The sequence below is a fragment of the Natator depressus genome, chromosome 4, assembly GCF_965152275.1.
Source record: "Natator depressus isolate rNatDep1 chromosome 4, rNatDep2.hap1, whole genome shotgun sequence".
In the NCBI taxonomy this organism is placed as follows: domain Eukaryota; kingdom Metazoa; phylum Chordata; order Testudines; family Cheloniidae; genus Natator; species Natator depressus.
The window spans coordinates 90,692,333-90,714,530 of record NC_134237.1 but is presented as its reverse complement, the minus strand read 5'-3'; the positions used below and the strand labels follow the sequence as shown (position 1 = coordinate 90,714,530).

General features: G+C 43.1%; 1 protein-coding gene across 4 annotated transcripts in view; it reads left to right on the top strand.

The window, feature by feature from the left end:
- Positions 1–1,572: 1,572 nt before the first annotated feature.
- DCUN1D4 (defective in cullin neddylation 1 domain containing 4) overlaps positions 1,573–22,198 on the top strand; it is a 74,892-nt gene continuing 54,266 nt past the window's right edge. Inside the window, exons 1-2 of one of the 4 annotated variants that reach the window (XM_074951426.1) lie at positions 1,573–1,710; positions 19,105–19,175. In XM_074951426.1, coding sequence (XP_074807527.1) covers positions 1,686–1,710; positions 19,105–19,175 — 96 coding nt within the window. In that variant the 5' untranslated portion in view covers positions 1,573–1,685. Of the gene's footprint in view, positions 1,711–19,104; positions 19,176–22,198 lie in introns of those variants that run through there. The other 3 variants (XM_074951428.1, XM_074951429.1, XM_074951430.1) reach the window with 3 other exon arrangements.

Sequence of the window (22,198 nt, the reverse complement as noted above, 5' to 3'; positions counted from 1 at the left end):
TGTTTTGTTGGTCTTCAGGTGTTCCCAGTACACTACTTAGTAGTGCTTTGCAATATGCCTGACTCGTTAGCATGTTTGGGAGCTGCAGGTGGGGGCGTTATTTTGGTAGGCTGCCAGAATTTTACCACAGAACACAACAGGAAAAGGAAAACAGAGATTTTGAACAGCTTTTTAGTCAACTAAACCTGAATGATGTTTCATGAGACAAATGAATGGCACTCCTCTGTGCCAAGGACTTTCTTCCCTGCCACATTTCAAATGCCTACTGTGTTAGATTTTTTTTTTTTAGAAAAAAAAGACAGACCAAAACAAACCCACCACCAACCAAAAGCTACACTAATATTTTATAAGGAAAAATTTTATACAACCTAAATACATGAGGTTCTTGAAGCAGGAATGGCCGCAAATAGTTTTTGGTCTCCTGTGGAGAAGCCAAGGCAAAAAAAAAAACCCCACACACCTGAGCAGAATAGCAGTATGGCACCCCCTAGAGATAACACCCAGGGCAACCACCCTGCTCGACTGCCCCTAGAATTGGTCCTGTCTAGAAGCTCCCATGTTATACTAAGGGAGTGTCTACACAGACAGGTTTCAGAATAGCAGCCATGTTAGTCTGTATCCGCAAAAAGAAAAGGAGGACTTATGGCACCTTAGAGACTAACAAATTTATTTGAGCATAAGCTTTCGTGAGCTACAGCTCACTTCATCAGATGCATTCAGTGGAGAAAATGGGACAGCCCCAGCCATTCTCCCAAAGCCCCCACCCCGCAAGGCTGCTGCTCTTTGCTGGAACCCTACCAGGCCCCCTCAGGAGGCAATCACCCTTTGCTGGAACTCTGCCATGCCCCCCCACCCCAAAATGCTGCAATGCTGCCTCCCCCCCTGCAGGGGGGCTGGCATCTCTACTCACCTTTCCCTCCACCCCACCTTGTTGACAAAAGTGGGCATTTGTCCTGTTTGCTCTTGCCAGCTGATCAAGTCAGCGAGAGAAAACGGGACAAATGCCTCCTTTTGAAAAAGAAGTAGCAACGGCTGGGACAGGACTTAAAAAAGAGACTATCCCGACCCCCAGCCAAAACGGAACATGTGGTCACCCTGGCTAGTTCTGCTGCCCCAGCCCATCCTCTGCAGCTGTGCTGGAAGCCTGTTCTTCCCCTCGCGGGCTGCAGGGAAGTCAGCTCTCAACAGCTTCTCGCAGGGCATCTCTGCACAGCTCCCGGCTAGACCAGCCTAGGCGTGAACACAGCGCGCTCCATAACCCCTGCGAACTGCTGGTCTGGACTCTGCTCTCTTTAACCAATCACAACAGCCTGTGGGCGTGGTCCATAGCCTCCAAGACCAATCAGATTCACGGGAGAAACAAAGTAGTGTTCTTTGCACGCGCTATCCGAGCCAGAAATAATTGACGTAGGCAAAGGCCAATCAGTATGGCGGGGAGGCGGTACTCGTTGAGAACTATAACCAGTAGGAGGGTGGAAGTAGGCGTATCGGGTAGTGTGGGCCAGGCAGAGGGGGAATGACAGGTGCGTGGCCTAATTGCGCAGTGAGGCAGGCGTTAGCGCACGCAAGCCCGAGCCAATGGCGTGCGTGTATGGGCGGGGCAGGAGGCCCCGTGCCTGGGCTCTGTGATTGGGAGATAGAGACAGAGAGAGAGCCCGGTCGGGCAGTGTGTGCGCTGCACGAAAATGCACTCGGATGCCGCCGCTGTCAGTGAGTAGCGGCCGGGCCGGGCATCCTGCTGCGGGGCGCCCGCAGGGGGCAGGCTGAGGGAGTTTCTGCCCGCGGGTCGCGCGGCTCGGGGGGCGGCCTCTCGCAGCCCGTCCTGGGGGCGCTGTGCAGGGCCCGAGGGGGGAAGCCCGCGGGACGGGGGCAGCGTGGGGCCTGCTGGGGGCATTTGCGGGGCATCTGACGACGGGAGCCCCGTGAGGGCGCCCCCCACCTGAGAGCCGCGGCGGGGCCGGCTGGGCCAGTGGGGAGCTGAGTGGGGATCCCGCAAGTGCCGGGGGCGGCAGGCAGCCCGGTGCCGGCTCTGCGGCATCGGAAATTCTGCCAGGGAGCAGTTTGTGCCACTACACCGGGCGCTGGCAGAGACTGTGACGCAGATTCTCCAGCCTCGCCCAGGGGCCCCGAGTCCGGGCCCGGCCCCGCAGGGTCCCTCTCTGGGGCCGGGCGTGCTGAGGGGCGGGTGTTCCGTTGAGGCGCCGCCTTGCGGCTCGTTCCACTGGGGGTAATTTAACGGGTTCAGTGTCAGTCCGGTGCGGGAGAAACGGGCTGTGAAGGGGAACGAGCCCGGTGCATTGTGGGAGCGGGAGTCTATCCTGCTGCAGAGCGCGGTTGGGGTCAGCGCCGAGGAGGACTACAACTCCCAGCGTGCACCGCGCCCTAAGTCTCCCCTGCTTGGGTAACTGCAAGTTACAGCCTGATGCTCTGTGGCCAGCCCGGGTGCCCCGCAGTGGGGGTCGGCTTAGGCACCTTGCGGGGGGCAGCGCAGGCAGGGACATGCTCCCCACACCGGCGTGGGAGTCTGGGAGACAAGGCTAGAGCTGTCCCAGGAATAGCTCTCTTGAGGTGGGGAGCAGGAGGGAAGGCTGGGCAGCGTGCTGTCCTTTGCAGCGGGGGGGGAGGCACCGATTGGGCTTTGGCTCTGGGGTACGATGCCCTCCGGGGTAGGGTGCAGGGGTCCTGAGCACGGGCAAGGCTTTGTTTTAGGAGCAGGTTGCCTGCTGAGGTGGGGGGAGGCAGGGATGCTGAGCACAGATAAGAACGTGCTTCAGGATCTTGTTCCACCCCTAAAGGATGGGAAGGAGGCTACAGTCCCAAGCACAAGACTCAGTAACATGAATTTGTTGCCTGACTCTCATGCGTGAAGAGGCACAGCACTGAGAATAAGCACTTATTTATCTCATGGCAAAGACTGATCTCGAACATTGCTATGTCTTCATACGTTCTTTCTTATTTTCGGTGATCTCCAAAAGTCTGAAAATAGCTTTTAGAAGAGAAACAGTGTACATCTTGGATTTTCTTGAACCCATCTTCTACCTTTTGAAAATTAGAGGTTGGAGAAAAAGAGCCAGGCATAGGAACGTAGTGTATATTTAACCATATAGGGTTGGGTCATTGCTCCAGCAAGCCTGATTATTATTAATTTGTATTGCCCTAGCTACTGGGAGCTGGTAACTAGCACTTGTTGCTTCAAAGGAATGTAGAAATGTACCATCCCAAAATTTACATAGCTAATGGCATAGTGAAATGTACATTGGTAAATAAAATTCTCTTGAGCCCTGCAGTGCAGAGTTTATACCATGAAGCTTGAGGTTACACTAACCCTGTTTTAACATAAATAATACCATATATTTAACATAAGGTAAACAAATGGGATAATTATCCTGCAAACACGTTCTCTACAATACAGATATGGGCACATCAGCATATGTTTTATGTTCTATTCAGTCTTTTCAGAAGTTATTACTAAGAAAAAAATAAAGGTTCACACCCTTATTCTGAAGATGTGTTAGCTGGAGCTGATGGACACTTCCCTCTGCTCCCTCATTTGGGATGTTTTAGGTTATCTAATGCCCACTTAAGGTCTTCTTTTAATTTCTCAGTAGGAAACTGAGAGTACTGTTTATGGTTTTCCAGCTGTCACTGGCTTCTAGTACTCCCCATCTTTCTCTTCCACACTGTCCATTGAAATGCAACTGTCCCTGACAGTTCTGTGGATTTCCTCTTTTTTTTTTAACCCACTTTCATAAAATCATTTGGGTATAAGATATCTCTATGCCAACTAATCAAGCTTTGCAAAACTTTGCTCCTCAAGTGTGAGTAAGTCATTTTCAGTATAGATTTAAAAAATATATTTTTTTATCATTAGTATTATGGTTTCAGTAAGTAGATGTCCTGGGCTGGTAAGCTTTTACGGTAATTTTGCAAGACCTACTTAATCCTTTTATTTTTCTTCCCTCTTCCACCTAATCAGGAAGGACTTAATTATTTCTCAAGCATCTCTGATAGTTTAATATCTTCTGTAGTCTTGAAAATCTTTAGTGATGGTCATTCTTTAACTCCTTGGCAATTTATAACATTGCATGTCTACTTACATATAAATATTTTCCTAAATTAACACATTTTTTGTCTCTAGTTTATTCTATTCTCGTTGATTAATGTGGATGATTGAGATAAGAATTAACTGTTCTGTTAATAGCATAGCTGTCCATATATTGATGAGTCTAGAACAAGACTAAGATGAGACATGAACAATCCTCATTCTTTTAATCTTTCCTCAGAGATTTGATCTTGCTAAACCTCCGTTGTTGCTCTCCTATGATATGAACTCTGTCAATCCAGTTTCTAACTCTTCTCAATTTTTTTTCAATCCTTCTTTGAGGATGACTACTTGCTTTGAAACGTTCCCTAAAAGATGTGAGGTATGCTTGCCCACCTCATCCCCAAAACAAACATGTCATCTCAAGATTTCTTGCCAGTTCAGTGAGTATAATTGGAAATCACTTCTGTCTTCTGTATTATAAGGCCACATAATGAGTTTCATTAATGGTAAGTGGAGTGGCTTTTTCTCCTCATCATCTGTCTCCATTCTTTCAAATGGGGAGTGTTGGATGTGTGTGATTCTAACACTTTAGTGTGGTTTTGTTCTTATGTGTGATCTACTCTGACATTTTCATCTGGAGGTACCAATTCTCTATTTCCCTCCCTTTTTTGTCCCTCTATGGCTTTGGGAACACTGAAAGAAAAATTTTTTTCTTGTTCTTCCTCTTTGGTCCTGTTTGAAATCTTATTTCTCTGTCTTAGGGGAAAACTCCCTTAGATACTATGTCTCCTATGGTTTTCTAAAGGCACTGGGCTACTGCTGGCTATAAGGCTGGTGATTTTGCATGAGTTTTGTGCTTGAGGAGGAAAGAAAGAAGTACTGGAGGACCCATGACAATATGCAACTCCTATACCCATCGTAAATACTTGAGCACTCAACACTACCACTGGTTCAGTCGGCCTATACAGTGATAACTAAAACTAACAAAAACTGCAAACAAAATGCATCTTGTGGGATGAAAAATCTTTTTTTGTGGTTATACATTTTTTTGAGGGGTGGAGGCTTATGTATTTAAAGAATTTCTCCAGTTTTTTACCCTTCTGTTTACATTTCTATATCATTCTTTATAATTTGAACCTGAAATTATATCTTAAATGCTAAATAAAGAAAGGGAATTTTGTGACATAGTAAGATCTGAAGATGATTTTCAAATTATGCACTCTTGTTTAAGACCAGTTTTCCAGTGGAGATGGTATCTGCCACTTGAGTTCTATATTTGCTTTATTATTAATGAGTCAAAACTGCTAATCCTTCTTCAGTCTAGGAAGGAGTCTCTGAATATTCAGCTAAATAACATGTCACACACAACCAACTGGAACATTGTTTGAGCCAAATTAGGTGGTAGAAATAGACCTTATTTATTTCCCCAGGTGCCCATTGTTGGCACTGATTTTTACTGAACCATGGCCCATCACGTCACTCCTCTTTACATTTTGTTAAGATTCTGTCAGTTAGGAATGTATACAACCATTTTCATATTTAATGGGTGTGTAAGTCATGGCATCTTGCAGAGACAAAAACTCATGCAGTATTAGGCCCTGCCTACACATACATTTGCACTGGTTTAGTTAATCTATTTTACTTAAACCAGTGAACCCCTGTGGGGATCCTCTTATTTTGATTTAAGAGTGAATTATTTTGGGTTAACTCAAACATGTTCTTAATTAATTTAAGGTAAACTGAAAAGTATGGTTTAAACTAAATAACTGTCCATACAGCCTTTTGTATTGGTTTAATTAAGGTGTGATGTCAAAATTAATTTTATGTTTAAAGCAGTGCAATGCTGTAGGTAGGCCAGCTGTTACTGTTAACATTTGTCAGATACCTAGTGGAATAAGGATTTTCTCCATAGAAAAAAGTGACTTTTTTTTTTTTTTAACCTTGCCCTTATATGCAACATGCAGATTGAAATAAGTAATCTTGGAATCCTGAGTTGCAGGTGACCTATGAAACTGATTAGCAACACTTCACACTATAGCTGAGTTTAAAAATAACATATTATGCTTTGAGTCAGGTGTAAATTAGTGCATCAAATGACTCGCCTCCCTGAATCAAATTTTGTTTCTTTTCTCTGTTTTTTAATGTTAAAATTTATGGCTATATCTTTAAAACATACCAGAACAAAGTTCAGTAGGAATCTTCATAAAAAAGAAACCCTAATCTTCAGCTTTTTGTTTTCTGCCTTTAGTTATGAATATAGGGGTTTCAAAGCTGTGCATTTTGGAAATTGTGGGGTTTAGGTCTTGATTGAAAATCTTGGTGCATTTCAGATCTGGGTTTTCATTTTAAAGTTTCTTTACAAGGTAAACTGAGACACTGTTATGAATCTCTCTGGTCTCTCAATTACAGACCTAAAAGTTGCAATTCTTCGACAAAAAAACTTCAAAAACAGACTCCAACGAGAGACTACTGAATTGGAATTAATTTGTGAACTGGATACAATTAATTTAGGCTTGAATAGAGACTGGGAGTGGATGGGTCATTACACAAAGTAAAACTATTTCCCCATGTTTATTCCCTCCCTCCACCCCCCACTGTTCCTCAAACGTTCTTGTCAACTGCTGGAAATGGCCCACCTTGATGATCACTACAAAAGGTGTGTCTCTCCCTCCCCCCTGCTCTCCTGCTAGTAATAGCTCACCTTAAGTGATCACTCTCGTTACAGTGTGTATGGTAACACCCATTGTTTCATGTTCTCTATGTATATAAATCTCCCCACTGTATTTTCCACTGAATGCATCCGATGAAGTGAGCTGTAGCTCACGAAAGCTTATGCTCAAATAAATTTGTTCGACTCTAAGGTGCCACAAGTACTCCTTTTCTTGTTATGAATCTGTAGGCAGACCTAGGTCTTGTCAATTCTGAAACTTAACTGTTTTAAAAACTGATTCCAGTTAATGTGGTTTGCCTGAGTGAGGAGAGGTAATATTTTTCAAGTGACTTTGTAGATAGGCTGGCATGAAATGTTGTTTGGAATTTTTGTAAATAATTCTGTTTCTCCATTGTGCAGTCATACCCTTTTTAAACTCGGTTCAGGGAATACAATTTTGAGCATATTTCCTCTCTTCCCTACTTCCTCTTTTTCTCTTTCCCAGGGGATGTTGGCTTCAAAGTCAAATTATTATAATCTAACTGCTGAACAATGGACTGGGTACATCCAGCAATTGGATTTCATAGAATCATAGAATCATAGAATATCAGGGTTGGAAGGGACCCCAGAAGGTCATCTAGTCCAACCCCCTGCTCGAAGCAGGACCAATTCCCAGTTAAATCATCCCAGCCAGGGCTTTGTCAAGCCTGACCTTAAAAACCTCTAAGGAAGGAGATTCTACCACCTCCCTAGGTAACGCATTCCAGTGTTTCACCACCCTCTTAGTGAAAAAGTTTTTCCTAATATCCAATCTAAACCTCCCCCATTGCAACTTGAGACCATTACTCCTCGTTCTGTCATCTGCTACCATTGAGAACAGTCTAGAGCCATCCTCTTTGGAACCCCCTTTCAGGTAGTTGAAAGCAGCTATCAAATCCCCCCTCATTCTTCTCTTCTGCAGACTAAACAATCCCAGCTCCCTCAGCCTCTCTTCATAAGTCATGTGCTCTAGACCCCTAATCATTTTTGTTGCCCTTCGCTGGACTCTCTCCAATTTATCCACATCCTTCTTGTAGTGTGGGGCCCAAAACTGGACACAGTACTCCAGATGAGGCCTCACCAGTGTCGAATAGAGGGGAATGATCACATCCCTCGATCTGCTCGCTATGCCCCTACTTATACATCCCAAAATGCCATTGGCCTTCTTGGCAACAAGGGCACACTGTTGACTCATATCCAGCTTCTCGTCCACTGTCACACCTAGGTCCTTTTCTGCAGAACTGCTGCCTAGCCATTCGGTCCCTAGTCTGTAGCGGTGCATTGGATTCTTCCATCCTAAGTGCAGGACCCTGCACTTATCCTTATTGAACCTCATCAGATTTCTTTTGGCCCAATCCACCAATTTTCTTGCTGTGTCCCAGTGTTTCGTAGTACATTGCGGCTAATACATCTGTGTTTTAGGTCTGGTCTACACTACAGAGTTAGGTCGATGCAAGGCAGCTTACATCAACCTAACTGTAAGCATCTACACTAAAATGTCACTCCCGCCGATGTAATTATGCTGTGCTATGCTGACTTAGTAACGCTTAGGACGATGCAGTGTCAGTATAGGCACTGCATTACGTACGTTGACTTTAGTAGCCTTTAGGAGGTGTCCCATAACACCTGACTATGACCACTCTGGTCACCATTTTGAACTCCGCTGGCTGGCTGCTAGGTACACAGATACATGCTCCTCTCCTTTTAAAGCCCCTCAATTTTTTGAAATTCTGTTTCCTGGGTGTGGAGCGCTCACCTAGCAACTACCTAGCTGACCATGCTGGCTCCATGCTGCAGATGCACTGCTGCCTGGTGTACACAGGAAATGATGGATCTCTTGGGTCTGTAGGGATAAGAGGCAGTGCAGGCACAGCTCTGCTCCAACCATAGAAACGTCAATATGTATGAGCAGATTGCTCGAGGTATGGGGGAGAAGGGCTACAAGAGGGACCTGCATCACCTGCAGCAATGCTGTGTGAAATCTAAGGAGCTGCGGCAGGTGTTACAGAAGGCAAGAGAGGCTAACAGTCGCTTTGGTGCGGAGCCACAGACATGCCATTTTTACAAAGAGCTGCATGCCATCCTCGGCGGAGACCCCATTACGACCCCCAAGAGCCCTATGGATACTTCGGGGGAGATGGAATCACAGCCCTTGGAGTGAACAGCAAGGAGGAAGTGTTGGGTGAGAAGGGGTAGGATTATGGGGGACAGGTGTCAGGGGGATCCAGTGGTGCAGCGAGCCCGGCCTTTTTTTTGACTCCAGAGCAGTCGAGCCAGTCCCTACAGTCCAGTATGGTGAACTTGGTGCAGGGGAAGGAACCTCTGGTAAGTATGCAGTTTGCTTTGATATTGCAGGGACACATCTGTTCATTTACTCTTTTTTTTAATCATGTTAGAAGAGGTAGTGAAATAACCCATAGAGACAGAGTCACTATTTGCTTCACATTTTCATGTAGAATAAGGCAGAAGGGGCCCTGCAGAACAGTTTGTTTTTGTGTACCAGGATGTCCTGTGAATCCTCCAAAGAGATCTTGAGGAAACTTTCCTGAAGGTAGTCCGCAATCCTCTAGGGATGGCTGCCTTATTTCTTCGGCAGCTGTAAGACACTTTCCCATGCCACTTTGCAATTACTTCAGCAGGCACCATTGCAGCACACAGGGCTAGCAGCATACAGACCCAGTCTGCAGCTGGACACATGCAGGAGCTGTTCCCTTTCATCCTCCGTTACCCTCAGGAGTGAGATATCCGCTAAAATCACTACTGCCTGTGGAAAATGGTGTCAGTATTCAGTTCATTTTCCCTGTCCACATATACTGATTCCTGTATATTTCCTTCCCCCATCTCCCCACCCTGTATTGTCCCAAATTGCCCCCTCCCCTCTGGGCTGTACTCAGTATGGCTGGGACTGCCACCGTGCTCTGTGAATCCCAAAGAGAAGTGAGAATGTAGTGTTTGTAACTTGTGGGGATCAAGGGGAGTGAGTTCAGTATACCAAGTTTGCATGTATCTTGTGAATACACTCACAGGAGTACCTCTGTGCATTGTATCTTTTGCAGCTGGAAATGTGGCCTTGCGGTCTTTCCATCCACAGTAGTGGAGTGGCTCAGCCAGATGAGGAGGAGAAAGAAGAGGACGCAGGATGTCACGTTCCAAGAGATCCTGCAAGCCTCTGGTGCTTCAGATATCGAGCACAAGGCTTGGAGAATCCCCTAGCAGAATGAATGGACAGGGATAGTACGAAGAAGAGAAAAGCACAGGAAAAGGAGAGAGATATCCAGCAGGAGATGCTAGCACTTCTCAAGTAGCAAACAAACATGCTGGAGGCTCTTGTTGACCTTCAGGTTCAACAGACCCGTGCTCTCGTCCCTCTGCAACCCATAGAGAACTGCATTCTGGGACGTCCCTATGCACCCCCACATTCCACATGGTGTCTTGGGCTGCTTCAGCTACCCCTACCACTCCACCCTGCGGGAGAGTACAGGCAATCACAGCCACCCATACACTGACCTGAGAGAGAGACGGTAGATGTATGTGTTGTGAAATGGAAATGACTGTTCTTTCCCCTTCAAAGGTTCTTTTTCCTGTATTTATAAAGTTTTTTGTTCAGTTTTAAATGTCTGTTTGCATGAGTTTGGAATAAAAGTCCATTTATGGAAACTTAATTCATCTTTATTAGTTCACAACATATGCTGGCTGGAGCTAATATCATTCACAGATAATAGCAATAGGTGCATTTGCAATGTTATAGTACTACACATACAACATTCCTTACAAGGTTCATACCGAGGTGCAAAAAAAAAAAAAAAAGCCAGGCAGGGCACACTACAACAACACACGTTACTGTGGCTCACTATGAAAAAGGTCTTTCAAAGCCTCCCTGAGCCGCATAGCTCCCTATTGAGTTCTTCTTATAGCCCTGGAGAAAGGGATAGGCAGAGTCTCCTAAGATCACTGTTGGCATTTCAACATCCCTAATGGTAATTCTCTGGTCTGTAAAGAAAGTTCCTGCTTGCAGCTTTCTGAACAGGCCTGTGTTCTTAAACATGCGTGTGTCATGCACCTTCTCTGACTAGACCGTGTTGATGTCAGTAAAACGTCCCCAGTGATCCACCTGCGCTTGCAGTACCACAGAAAAGTAGCCCCTTCTATTTATGTACTCTGTGGAAAGGTGGTCTGGTGCCAAAATAAGGATATGCGTGACATCTATTGCCTCACTGCAGTTGGGGAATCTCATTGCTGCAGAAGCATCCACTATGTCCAGCACATTGCTCAGAGTCACAGTCCTTCATAGTAGGATGAAATTAATAGCCCTGCACACTTGCATTATAGCAACTCCCATGGTGGATTTCCCAACTCCAAATTGATTCCTGACTGATTTGTAACAAACTGGTGTGGCAAGTCTTCGAGACACTGATCACCACTTGCTTTTGCATTGTCAGTGCAGAGCTCATTTTGGTGTCACTACTCCAGAGGACTGGGGCAAACTCCACACACTTCCAGGAATGCGGCCTTGCACATCCGAAAGTTCTGCAGCTACTGCTCATCATCCCATAGCCGCATAGTGATGCGATTCCCACCAGTCAGTGCTTGTTTCTCAGGCTCAGAACCGGCACTTCACCATCTGCAGCTGCTCCATGAATGCCAACAACAACCCTGAATTGTTTCTTTCTATATCCCACAGCAAGCTAGCCACGAAGGAGTTTGTCATGTTTCCCACAGCTCCTCTGGTGGCTCTGCAAATACTGCAGGATCAGGCGCATTGTGCTCGCAGTGCTCATCACAGTAGTGCAGAGCTGTGCAGGATCCATGTTTCTCACAGAGATGGTGGATGTGTGGGTCTGCAGGGCTTTTGAAAAAAGATGTGACACATTATGGGATGCAGATAAAATTATGGGATGGAGAAAACTGAATCATGGCACGTTGAAATCATGTTCCCAGTCACTCCTTTGCAACTTGTTTGCTCCATGAAGCATTGCACTGGATGGTGGCAAGTTGCACAGTGGGATAGATACCCACAGTGCACTGTTCTCTGCGTTGATGCAAATGCTAGTAGTGAGGACATGCACCACTGACAAGAGCATAGTATGGATGTGCAAAAGCGATTTAATTACTGTGACGGCTGTATGTCGACTTAACTTAGGTCGACTTAATTTTGTAGAGTAGACTTGCCCTCAATAATAGAAAACAATGAGAGCTGGCTCTGATCTAGATTTTAAATAAGAGTACATATGGAGGGGAAAATAAAAAAAGAACAAAACAACCACATAAGGGGATATTTGCTGGATACTTAATTTTTCAATATAAACAGTAGATATGGCAGTTAATCTGCATATCTGTTTTATGAAATACTTTAGAATCAATGGGTGTGAATAAAAGAGAGAGAGTTCATGTAGATTCTCCCACACACTCAGCAAAGCATTCCAAAATTTTAAGGGAGGTCTTATTTGTTTTTCAGTTACTAATCTCTTTAAATACCAGTGTTAATTGATAGTGAATCAACACTGCGCAATAGTTATGGTTCTATTTTAGCTTCAATTAGAAATTTCTTAGTCAATTTTGCAAACTAATTAGTTTAGCCTTCAATTTTCTACTGTGTTCAAACTCCGAGGTGACCTTTTTTTGAAAACCCAGGCGAAATAAATCAGTTTGTAGTTCATGCAAGTGCATGTGGGTAATACTCTTGGCTGTACGTTCTGATCAAGTTTGAACTCAGGTAGCTCGACAACGACCAAAGGTAGATTAGATTTCCAACGAGAACTGAAACACAAACCAGGTTTGAAGAAAATTGGTTCAGTTTTAAACTTGAACACTTAAAGTTCGAAATTTCACAAATGCACAGTAGAATTTTAGTATGTTTTTAAATCCATTCAGCGTTTTGGGTTGGTTTTTACGCATTGAGTTGCTACTCATCCAGATCTTCCTGTGGGATCTGTAGTCTTAAACTGACTGTCACTTTGACTGTAATCTGTTTCTTCTTGAAACATGCCAAATATATTGCAGGTTCTTTCGCTTTGGCCGTGATTGTCAGATAGTTGATGAGCATTTTGCAAACACTATGTAGTTTCTTTTCTATCTTTGTTCTGTAGTTTTTTTGGTTTTGGTCACATCATGATTGATCATGACAACTTGACCTGGCTAAGCCAACTTTGTCAATACTTGTTCTTAATTCAGGCAGCATTTTCTACTGAACTTCATACCAAAAAGGTTTGAAATTCGTAGTCTTGGAACGCTTCTCAACTCTTTTTCTCTTCTTACAGTGTTGGGATTGGAAAATGTTAACAGTATTTCCCTCTTCATCTGTATTACATAGTTCATTTTGAAGCATCACAAAGTATTTTAGGAAATCTGGAGTTAGCAATTGCTTCACTCACCAATGCAACACAGTTAGCATTAGGGTGGAAACCAGTGGACAGATATACACAATACATCAGTTTTGGCAAAAGACACTGAAGCAAGCCTCATATCTTATTGAAAGTGCCATAAACTAATCTTTTTAGTGGCCACAGAGCAAGCAGACTCTCTGGTCGGCTACTTAGAATCATAGAATATCAGGGTTGGAAGGGACCTCAGGAGGTCATCTAGTCCAACCCCCTGCTCAAAGCAGGACCAATCCCCAATTAAATCATCCCAGCCAGGGCTTTGTCAAGCCTGACCTTGAAAACCTCAAAGGAAGGAGATTCCATCATCTCCCTAGGTAACGCATTCCAGTGTTTCACCACCCTCCTAGTGAAAAAGTTTTTCCTAATATGCAACCTAAACCTCCCCCACTGCAACTTGAGACCATTACTCCTTGTCCTGTCATCTTCTACCACTGAGAATAGTCTAGAACCATCCTCTTTGGAATCACCTCTCAGTTAGTTGAAAGCAGCTATCAAATCCCCCCTCATTCTTCTCTTCTGCAGACTAAACAATCCCAGTTCCCTCAGCCTATCCTCATAAGTCATGTGTCATAAGTCTCATGCATTTGACCCCAACACAATAAATTGCATGGAATTCAGCTGCCATAGACTACCTCGTTTTCCTGCAGGAAAAAACTGAGTAGTGTCTGACAAATCGGTGTTCTCTCTATCCTTCCTTCAGTAATTTGGGTGCAAGATATTGGTCTTGAGACGGGGGAGGTGATAATAGTTGTGAAAATGTTTCCATCTCTGTTCATGTAGAGCTGTAGTGTGAAATAAAATCATTCTATATCTTGTCTTGCTTTCACTTCTCCGAGATGTGGGATCAGTTTGAAAAGTGGTGTATAAAATCAATAAGTATTAATAAAACCAGGCCCCATCCTAAAACTACAACACTGCTTTTGTGACTGGTTAGAGGCATGTTCATCTTAACAGGTTACGTGATTCAAAGTGTTGATACAGCAAGTCTTCTGCCATCACAGTCAGAGTTGCACATCCACACACAACCTTTTACCTTTTTGTATGTTGCAGTCTGAGAAAATCTGGGCAGCTATATCCCTAAATGCCTCTTCAAGAAATGAAGTACCCAGAGTTCGTTGTCACAAAGTAGAACCATTTATCTTATGGGGTAATGCACTTTGGGATGTCCCTCCCTGTGTAGCTAGGAAAGAGGAAGATTGGCTAACTTGGTAACACAGGCATGCTTAGGGTATCCTGTTAACACGCCGAAGAAAGTTTACTGAGCTAGCTAGGCTAGCTTCTAGCTAGCAAAACATGAGTTGCCATGATTATTACTAACAGTGTTTAAGTCAAAGGGTGTGCGGGGCCCATGTATAAAGCCAGCAGTACTATTAATTGAAAAACTCAGTTAAAGTTGTAGTATGGACAGGACCTTAGTCTTTCAAGACCTACTTCATTTCCAGGTTTGGAAAACTAGTCAATGTTGACTTAATTCCTTTTCTTAAGATGTTTTCAAATGCTTTTAGATCCCCAACTCTACTCTTACCACCAGTTTCAAAGACACCAACTTATGGCAAACTGGGAAAATGGTATATAGGAGAACTTGAGACCACCAAAGGAGAGAAGCATCTGATTGTGATCCCAGGCTCAAGTATCTTCTGGAGCGGAAGTGCAGGCATTTGGTATTATTGTCCATGACAAGTCTATGGTATGAGTCCCGCACTGATGAAATTTTGGCTCTGTGATGGACTTCTGAAGTGATCACTTATAGTTGGTTACTGCATGTTGTTAACACGATGTCCAAAGCCTGATGGCTTCCTGGCAGATGTAGGTATGATATTTTGAGGATCACCCAGACCAGGGGTTCTGTCACTGCCTGCCCTGTAAGCTTGGGGTTCCTTAATGCTCTGCTGCAAGCTCAGAAGGAGCTTTGAGCGCCTTAACTTGGTTCCCTAGCCTACTGCTAGCCTTTACTTTTCATAATTAAATCCCCCCAAACTTTCTATTGTTTTGATTTTAAATGTATAACACCACTTTACCAATTAGGAAAAGATGTGATTTTTTAAAAAATCTTTTCCCTTTTGATTGGAGTTAGAATTAAAATGTCATCTGTTTTCACATTATCATTAATAATGTTCACATGAATGCGGTCAACTTGGGATGGACTAGGGTTTAACTGGTGCTGTAAGTAAATGTAAAAAACATTTTTGTGTAGGTCCCATCAAATGTGATAAACAGCTTTAATTCTTGAATTTTTTAAAAACATTCATTTAAAATTTGAAGACATTTCCAACAGACTATAACTGTGAGAAAGTATATTAGATATTAAGATAAATTAAGTGTCTTTGAAACCCCTAATATAACACATTCTTTTAATGGGCACCAATTTAAATCATATTTTAGATTGAAAATATTTTGCCTAGTATTGTTACAAGTACCACCCACAATTACTGTAACTGTTAGTTTAGAATAAAACAATTGTTCAACTTCTTCAGCTCATTTACTCTGTACGTTCTGTTACTCTTGTCAAGGTTCCCTCTCCACTCTGAACTTTAGGGTACAGATGTGGGGACCCGCATGAAAGACCCCCCTAAGCTTCTTTCTACCAGCTTAGGTTAAAAACTTCCCCAAGGCACAAATCCTTTCTTGTCCTTGGATGGGTACTGCTGCCACCACCAAGTGTGTTAGACAAAGATTCAGGAAAAGGACCACTTGGAGTTCCTGTTTCCCTAAAATATCCCCCCAAGCCCTTTCACCCCCTTTCCTGGGGAGGCTTGAGAAAAATCTACCAACCAAATAGGTAAACCAGATTCTTAAAAACCAGAACTTTATTATAAAGAAAAAAAAGTAAAAGAAGCACCTGTGTATAATCAGGATGGAAGGTAACTTTACAGGATAATCAGATTCAAAACACAGAGGATTCCCCTCTAGGCAAAACTTTAAAGTTACAAAAAAACAGGGCTAAACCTCCCTGTAAGCATAGGGAAAATTCACAAGCTAAAAACAAAAGATAATCTAACGCGCCTTGCCTTATTTACTTATAATTTATATATTACTTATATTTACATATTTTGCAATATTGAGACTCATTTTAGGATGATCTTAGGAGAAGGAGTTTTCTGACCTGATGCGTCTTTGCTTCCCCAGAGAGCACACAACACAGAGCACAAACAAAGACTTCTCTGCGGCCACCCCCCCCCCCCGCGGTTTGAAAGTATCTTCTTTCCCCATTCTTCCTTTTGGTCAGGTGCCAACTAGGTTATTTGAGCTTCTTAACCCCTTAAAGGTAAGGAGGAATTCTAGGCTACCCTTGGCTGTATGTTTATGACAACTTTAGATACTCAGTTTAACTCTGTGTGGAAATTTCACCTAGTAACAGAGAAAAGAAAAATATTTAGATTGTGAAATCCTCAGGGTAGGGATTGTGTCTCACTATATTTGGACAGTGCCTTGCACATTATGGCTGCTACTGTAATACAAATGATCAGATATTTTTAGTAGGAAAACTGAGTATAAAAGGCCAAATTGTAAGGAGGGCTCAAGAAGAAATTTAGTACCTGAAACTATTTTTTACTCATTTTGATTGAGGTGTCCAGATTCTCCTTGAATTGACTTGCATTACTACTATTTCACATCTTTGGAAAGAAGGTATATAGGTGATACTGCATGCACCTTGTGATGTACCGAAGGTTCTCCATCGCCATCTCACAGTTGCAACAGTTGTCATTTCAGCAAATGATAAAGGAAGTGGTTCTTTTGAGACCATCAGCAACATTGCTTTCATTCTCATGGTAGCAGTGTGCTTCAGGTGCATGGTTCCAGTCCGTAAAGGTTTTTGGATTGAGACTGCTTTTTAAACAAGAAGTCAAGGCCAAGTCTGCTTTGTGGCAGTAAGTGCACTTACCACCATGTCTCAAAAAGGTCCATAAATGTTTGTTTTTTATTGAGTTTAGCTGTTGATATTTCAGCTAGTCTCTTTTAAAGAAATTTCTTCTGATTTTGCTGTTCTGTCCCTTTGTTTTTAGAATTACTATATTAAATAGAAAAGGATTACTTGTGGAACCTTAGAGACTAACAAATTTATCTGAGCATAAGCTTTCGTGAGCTACAGCTCACTTCATCGGATGCATCCGATGAAGTGAGCTGTAGCTCACGAAAGCTTATGCTCAGATAAATTTGTTAGTCTCTGAGGTGCCACAAGTCCTCCTTTTCTTTTTGCGAATAGGCTGCTACTCTGAAACCTATATTAAATAGATTATTTATATAGAGTAGCTCAGTTTTTGGCTTTCGCTGTGCAATTTTTTTGATCAGTCTTGTTTGGCTGGAAAAACATCAGGGTAAATCAAACAATGCGAGAGAGAATCTAGCCAGTATTGTTAATAGAGCATAGTAATAAGATGTGGTCTGCCCTTGAATTAAGCTATACTAGGTATGGTGAGGAACAGAATTATAGATCAGCAAAATTATTCCTTCCAGCCAAGGTACTGAATTAAAAATTATGACTTTGTGTCTCTGAAATGTTAAAAACACTATTTTATCCACTATTATGAGAGAATTCCAAATCCATGCATAATGTAGATTCTTAAAAAGTTGGGACTTCCCTCAACTACACCTTTTCACTTACAGCAGTGTTCCTTTTATGAGAATAATCAGAATTGTCCTGTACTTTTATATAGACTTAGTTTGTAATGTCTCACATACCTTACCTATGTACTCTGGTTTCCATAGAGTGTGTATTTTGAAGACTATTTTAGAATATTAAAGATGGAGGTGTGGAAATTATAGTTTTTTGCTATTTTCCGTGACTGTTTTATTTGTTCAGAAGCTGGAGAGAGACAAATGAAATGTTCCTATGCAGAAATGCTTTAATATAATGACTGGTATTAGTAGTGTGACCATATGTCCTGATATTAGGAGCTTTGTCTTATAAAGGCAACTGTGCTCCCCCCTCTCCCCTAAAAAAGTCCTGATTTTTCACACTCGCTCTCTGGTCACCCTAGGTATTAGTGGATTCTCCAGGTAAAATTCTTTTATACAGGAGGGTTATGCTGGTTATATGGTTGATATCTCTTTGGCTGTTCTGAGAGGGCTGTTCAGATAGTGTTGTACAAATGTTCACTACCATTTTTGGTCTCATTTAAGTTCATAGAGCTACTTATCACTACATTTGGTAATGTTTGCATGATTAGTCCCAAATAGGATGCTTCTCAGGTTATGCACTTTGGCCCTGGACTGTGCTTCACTACTGACAAAGGTTAACTTTTGCTAGCTTTGGATCTTGGCATACTTTTATTTTTAGCAAGAATATTACGCTTTGAATACATGGAAGAATTCCATTGACTTAGTGTTAGACATGAAGGAGCCTTAGGCATGGGGAGGAGTTTTAAAAACATAAATATAAACTCAGGTTAAGAATCTTGCATGAGACATCAAAAGTAAGGAAATACAAAATTAATGTTTTCATTCCTTAGCTAGGTATTGCTGCTTTGTGCCTCTTGTATCTGTAGGCAAAAGTCAGTATAGGTCTTGTATAAATGTTTCCCATCGCTTTCGTTGGAGAATATGTACTTGCATTTATAGTAATCTAACTAACTTAAAAATGTAATGTTTGTGATAGTTAATCAAATTTTCCTAGAAGGAATGTGCTTTGGCTATTGACTTACCATAGGGATGGATGGGAAAGTGAGAGGATAGGTAGAGTGAATTTAATTTTGCCTATGGTGGAGGAGATCTGTGTGTGATAAAAATACATAGAATTTCTTGTAATGAGTTGCATTTACTAATTCCCATGCTGTGGCGAAAATTGTACAGTCTCTTTCCCCAAAGAGATGGGGAGAGCTTTTTATTGATGTTACGAAGCCTGAGTGAATACTTGTCATCAGAGCCTGGTAGTGGGTTTTTTTAAAAAAGAAGAGAATACATAAAATCTTGTTTCTAGCAATAAAAACTATATTCCATAGTGTAATTTAAACCAGGATAAGAGACAAAACTAAATTTTATTTTTCCTCTAGATTTTCAGCTGAACTCTCATCTATCAACACTGGCAAATATTCACAAGATTTACCACACCCTCAATAGGCTGGTAATGACTTGCAATCTTCTCTATATTTAATAGCTAGTTATTTACTTCTGAATGCATTTATTTGTGCTATGAAATATTATTATACTTAAAAGATTTTTTTTCTTTTCTTGTGGGAGGGCAATGGGTTTGGGGGAATCCACATTAAGGTTTCACAGTGAACTGTCACTTCTTGTGCTTTGATTGCTTTAGGTTGCATGTGTATGCACAAGAGGTCAAAATTAAGATATGGCTGTGTCCAGTGGAGCCCTCGTCTCAGTATATGTTCATTACGGTATGCATGGAAGCATGTGTGAAAACTGCATTGTTCCTTTTGCTTACAGTTTTCATCAGCGTCAGGCTCCTTACAGTAAATGTGGGAAAACACACTGTAAACACTTCCGTCCATTTAGAGCAATACAAAGAATGAGGCATGGGCTGTTGATGATCCTTGCCTCCTTCACTGAACAGTCTCAATATTTTCCACAGAATAACTAGCCATCCATACTCTTACAGTTTAGGGCAACTGCACCTGTATTTCCCGTAGTGGTCCACGCACTGTCAGGCTTTCAGTTACCCAGTTTTTTCTCCTGGATGGATACACATGTCTCTCTCCCTTCTTACTAGAGTATTTTTAGGCTGCACAGATGCCTGTCTTCACTGTGCATGTCCCTGCACAGATAGGTTGCTTGAGAACACCTGCTTGCTTTTCTTTAGGGATGGTTACCACTTTTAATTGCTGCAACTGTAAGGTACCACACAACACTTTCTGTGTAAGCCTACTTTATTTGTAAGGTAAAAAGCATTACAGAGAAAACATTTAAAACAGTAAAAGAACCCAAATGGGTGCTAATAAGCTTACCAGAATTAACCACAGCCCTAACATGGATTCTGACAGGAGCTGTTCTTTAGTCTCCTCACCTAAGGAGATTTCTTATGGTTACCAATTTATTACAGCTTCAGCTCAGAACAAGCACCCAGTCTTATGTGACCTCAGTAGGCCAACTCCTTCCAAACCTATTTTAAGGATTGGGGCTTTCTGTAAATCAAGGGCCATGTCCATTTTCTGGATCAGGAAGAAGGCCATGAGCCAGTTTAATACCAGGCTGTTTTATTTAAAAACCTTTTTTGGTCTGTTGGTTTCTGGAGAAAGCAGTTTGAACTAGTATATATAAACTTTTCTGGGGAGGTGGTTTCTCTGGAAATGTTACAGTCTTGGTGAATTTGCCGAATTATCCCCTAGTGTTCTCCTATTTACCTTTCCCATGGCAATACACACAATTTCACATACATAATTGATTTTTAATGAAACAATGAACTCCAAAGATGTTAAAATGAATTCATTAAGGTTTAATTTAATACAATATGTTTATTTAAGGTATTGAAGGAAATTTAGAGCATTATATCTTCCTCCTACAGAAGTGGGTGTAACTAGAGGGCTGGCTGACACCCTAGTGGAACCCACTAATTGAATCAGGGCCGACGCATTCTTCCTGAAAGTGCGGGGGGGCATGAAGCCCCACCCCCTCTATGGCTCCTCCCTTGTCTCCCTATTTCCCCTGAGATGCTGGCCAAGCTGAAAGCTGGAGCCGGGCTTGGGAGCCTCCACATGCCCAGGGTGGGGAGGAACCTGAGAGCAGCCCCCAGCCTGTGTCCTTGCCCCCCAGACTCTTCACCCAGGGCAGGTGGAAGGTCTGTGGCTCCCCACAGCTGCCCAGGCTGCTCTTATCCGGGCCAGGCTCCAGCTTCTGGCCTGGCCAGGAGCAGGGCCTCAGGGACTGAAGACCTGCAGCCGGGCTGTGGTAAGAACCGCCCTGGCAGATGTGGGAAGCCATAGACACTCCATCTGCCCTGTCTGGGGGGAGGGGCATAGACTGAGGGCTGCTCTCGGCTCACCCTGTCCTGGGCAAGTGGAGAGTCCCTAGCTTGGGGGGGAGGGGGTGGAGAGGAGGTGCAGGGGGCCAAGCCCATGGCAAAAAGTGGACGGGCCAGGCCCATCTACTTTGAAAAGTGGGAGGGCCATGGCCCCTTGGCCTCCCACAGTCTGTTCTGGCACCCCTGGACTGAATGCTTGGACAGATTTATTTCCTGGATGGCGGTTTTGTTAGTACCTTTTGTAATTTCATGTTTAATTTGTTTAGGTAACAAACATTTTGCTAGCACGCCAGCATATTTTCTTTAAAAATTTGTACAGCATCGTTGCATAACCGTTCTAAACAATATCTTTTTTTAGAATCTATGAGGCTGATCTGTTACACGCCCCTTCTTACTCTTGTTGTTCGACAACTTCTGGGTGTAAACTTGAGACCTAATGTTCCCCACTTACATCTCCCATGTCTCTTGGTTGTCCAAGTGGTCAGCCGCCTCAGTTCTGGATTGAGGTTCCCCAGCCCCCATGGGAATATTACAAGCAGCCATTCTTTGGCTCAAAGGGAAAAATAGAATCATAGAATATCAGGGTTGGAAGGGACCTCAGGAGGTCATCTTGTCAAAACCCCTGCTCAAAGCAGGGCCAATCCCCAACTAAATCATCCCAGCCAGGGCTTTGTCAAGCCGGGCCTTAAAAATCTCTAAGGAAGGAGATTCCACCACCTCCCTAGGTAACCCATTCCTGTGCTTCACCACCCTCCTAGTGAAAACGTTTTTCCTAATATCCAACCTAAACCTCCCCCACTGCAACTTGAGACCATTACTCCTTGTTCTGTCATATGGTACCACTGAGAACAATCTAGATCCATCCTCTTTGGAACCCCCCTTTCAGGTAGTTGAAAACAGCTATCAAATCCCCCCTCATTCTTCTCTTCTGCAGACTAAATAATCCCAGTTCCTTCAGCCTCTCCTCATAAGTCATGTGCTCCAGACCCCTAATCATTTTTGATGCCCTCCACTGGATTCTTTCCAATTTTTCCACATCCTTCTTGTAGTGTGGGGCCCCAAACTGGACACAGTACTCCAGATGAGGCCTCACCAATGGCAAATAGAGGGGAATGAACACGTCCCTCGATCTGCTGGCAATGCTCCTACTTATACAGCCCAAAATGCAGTTA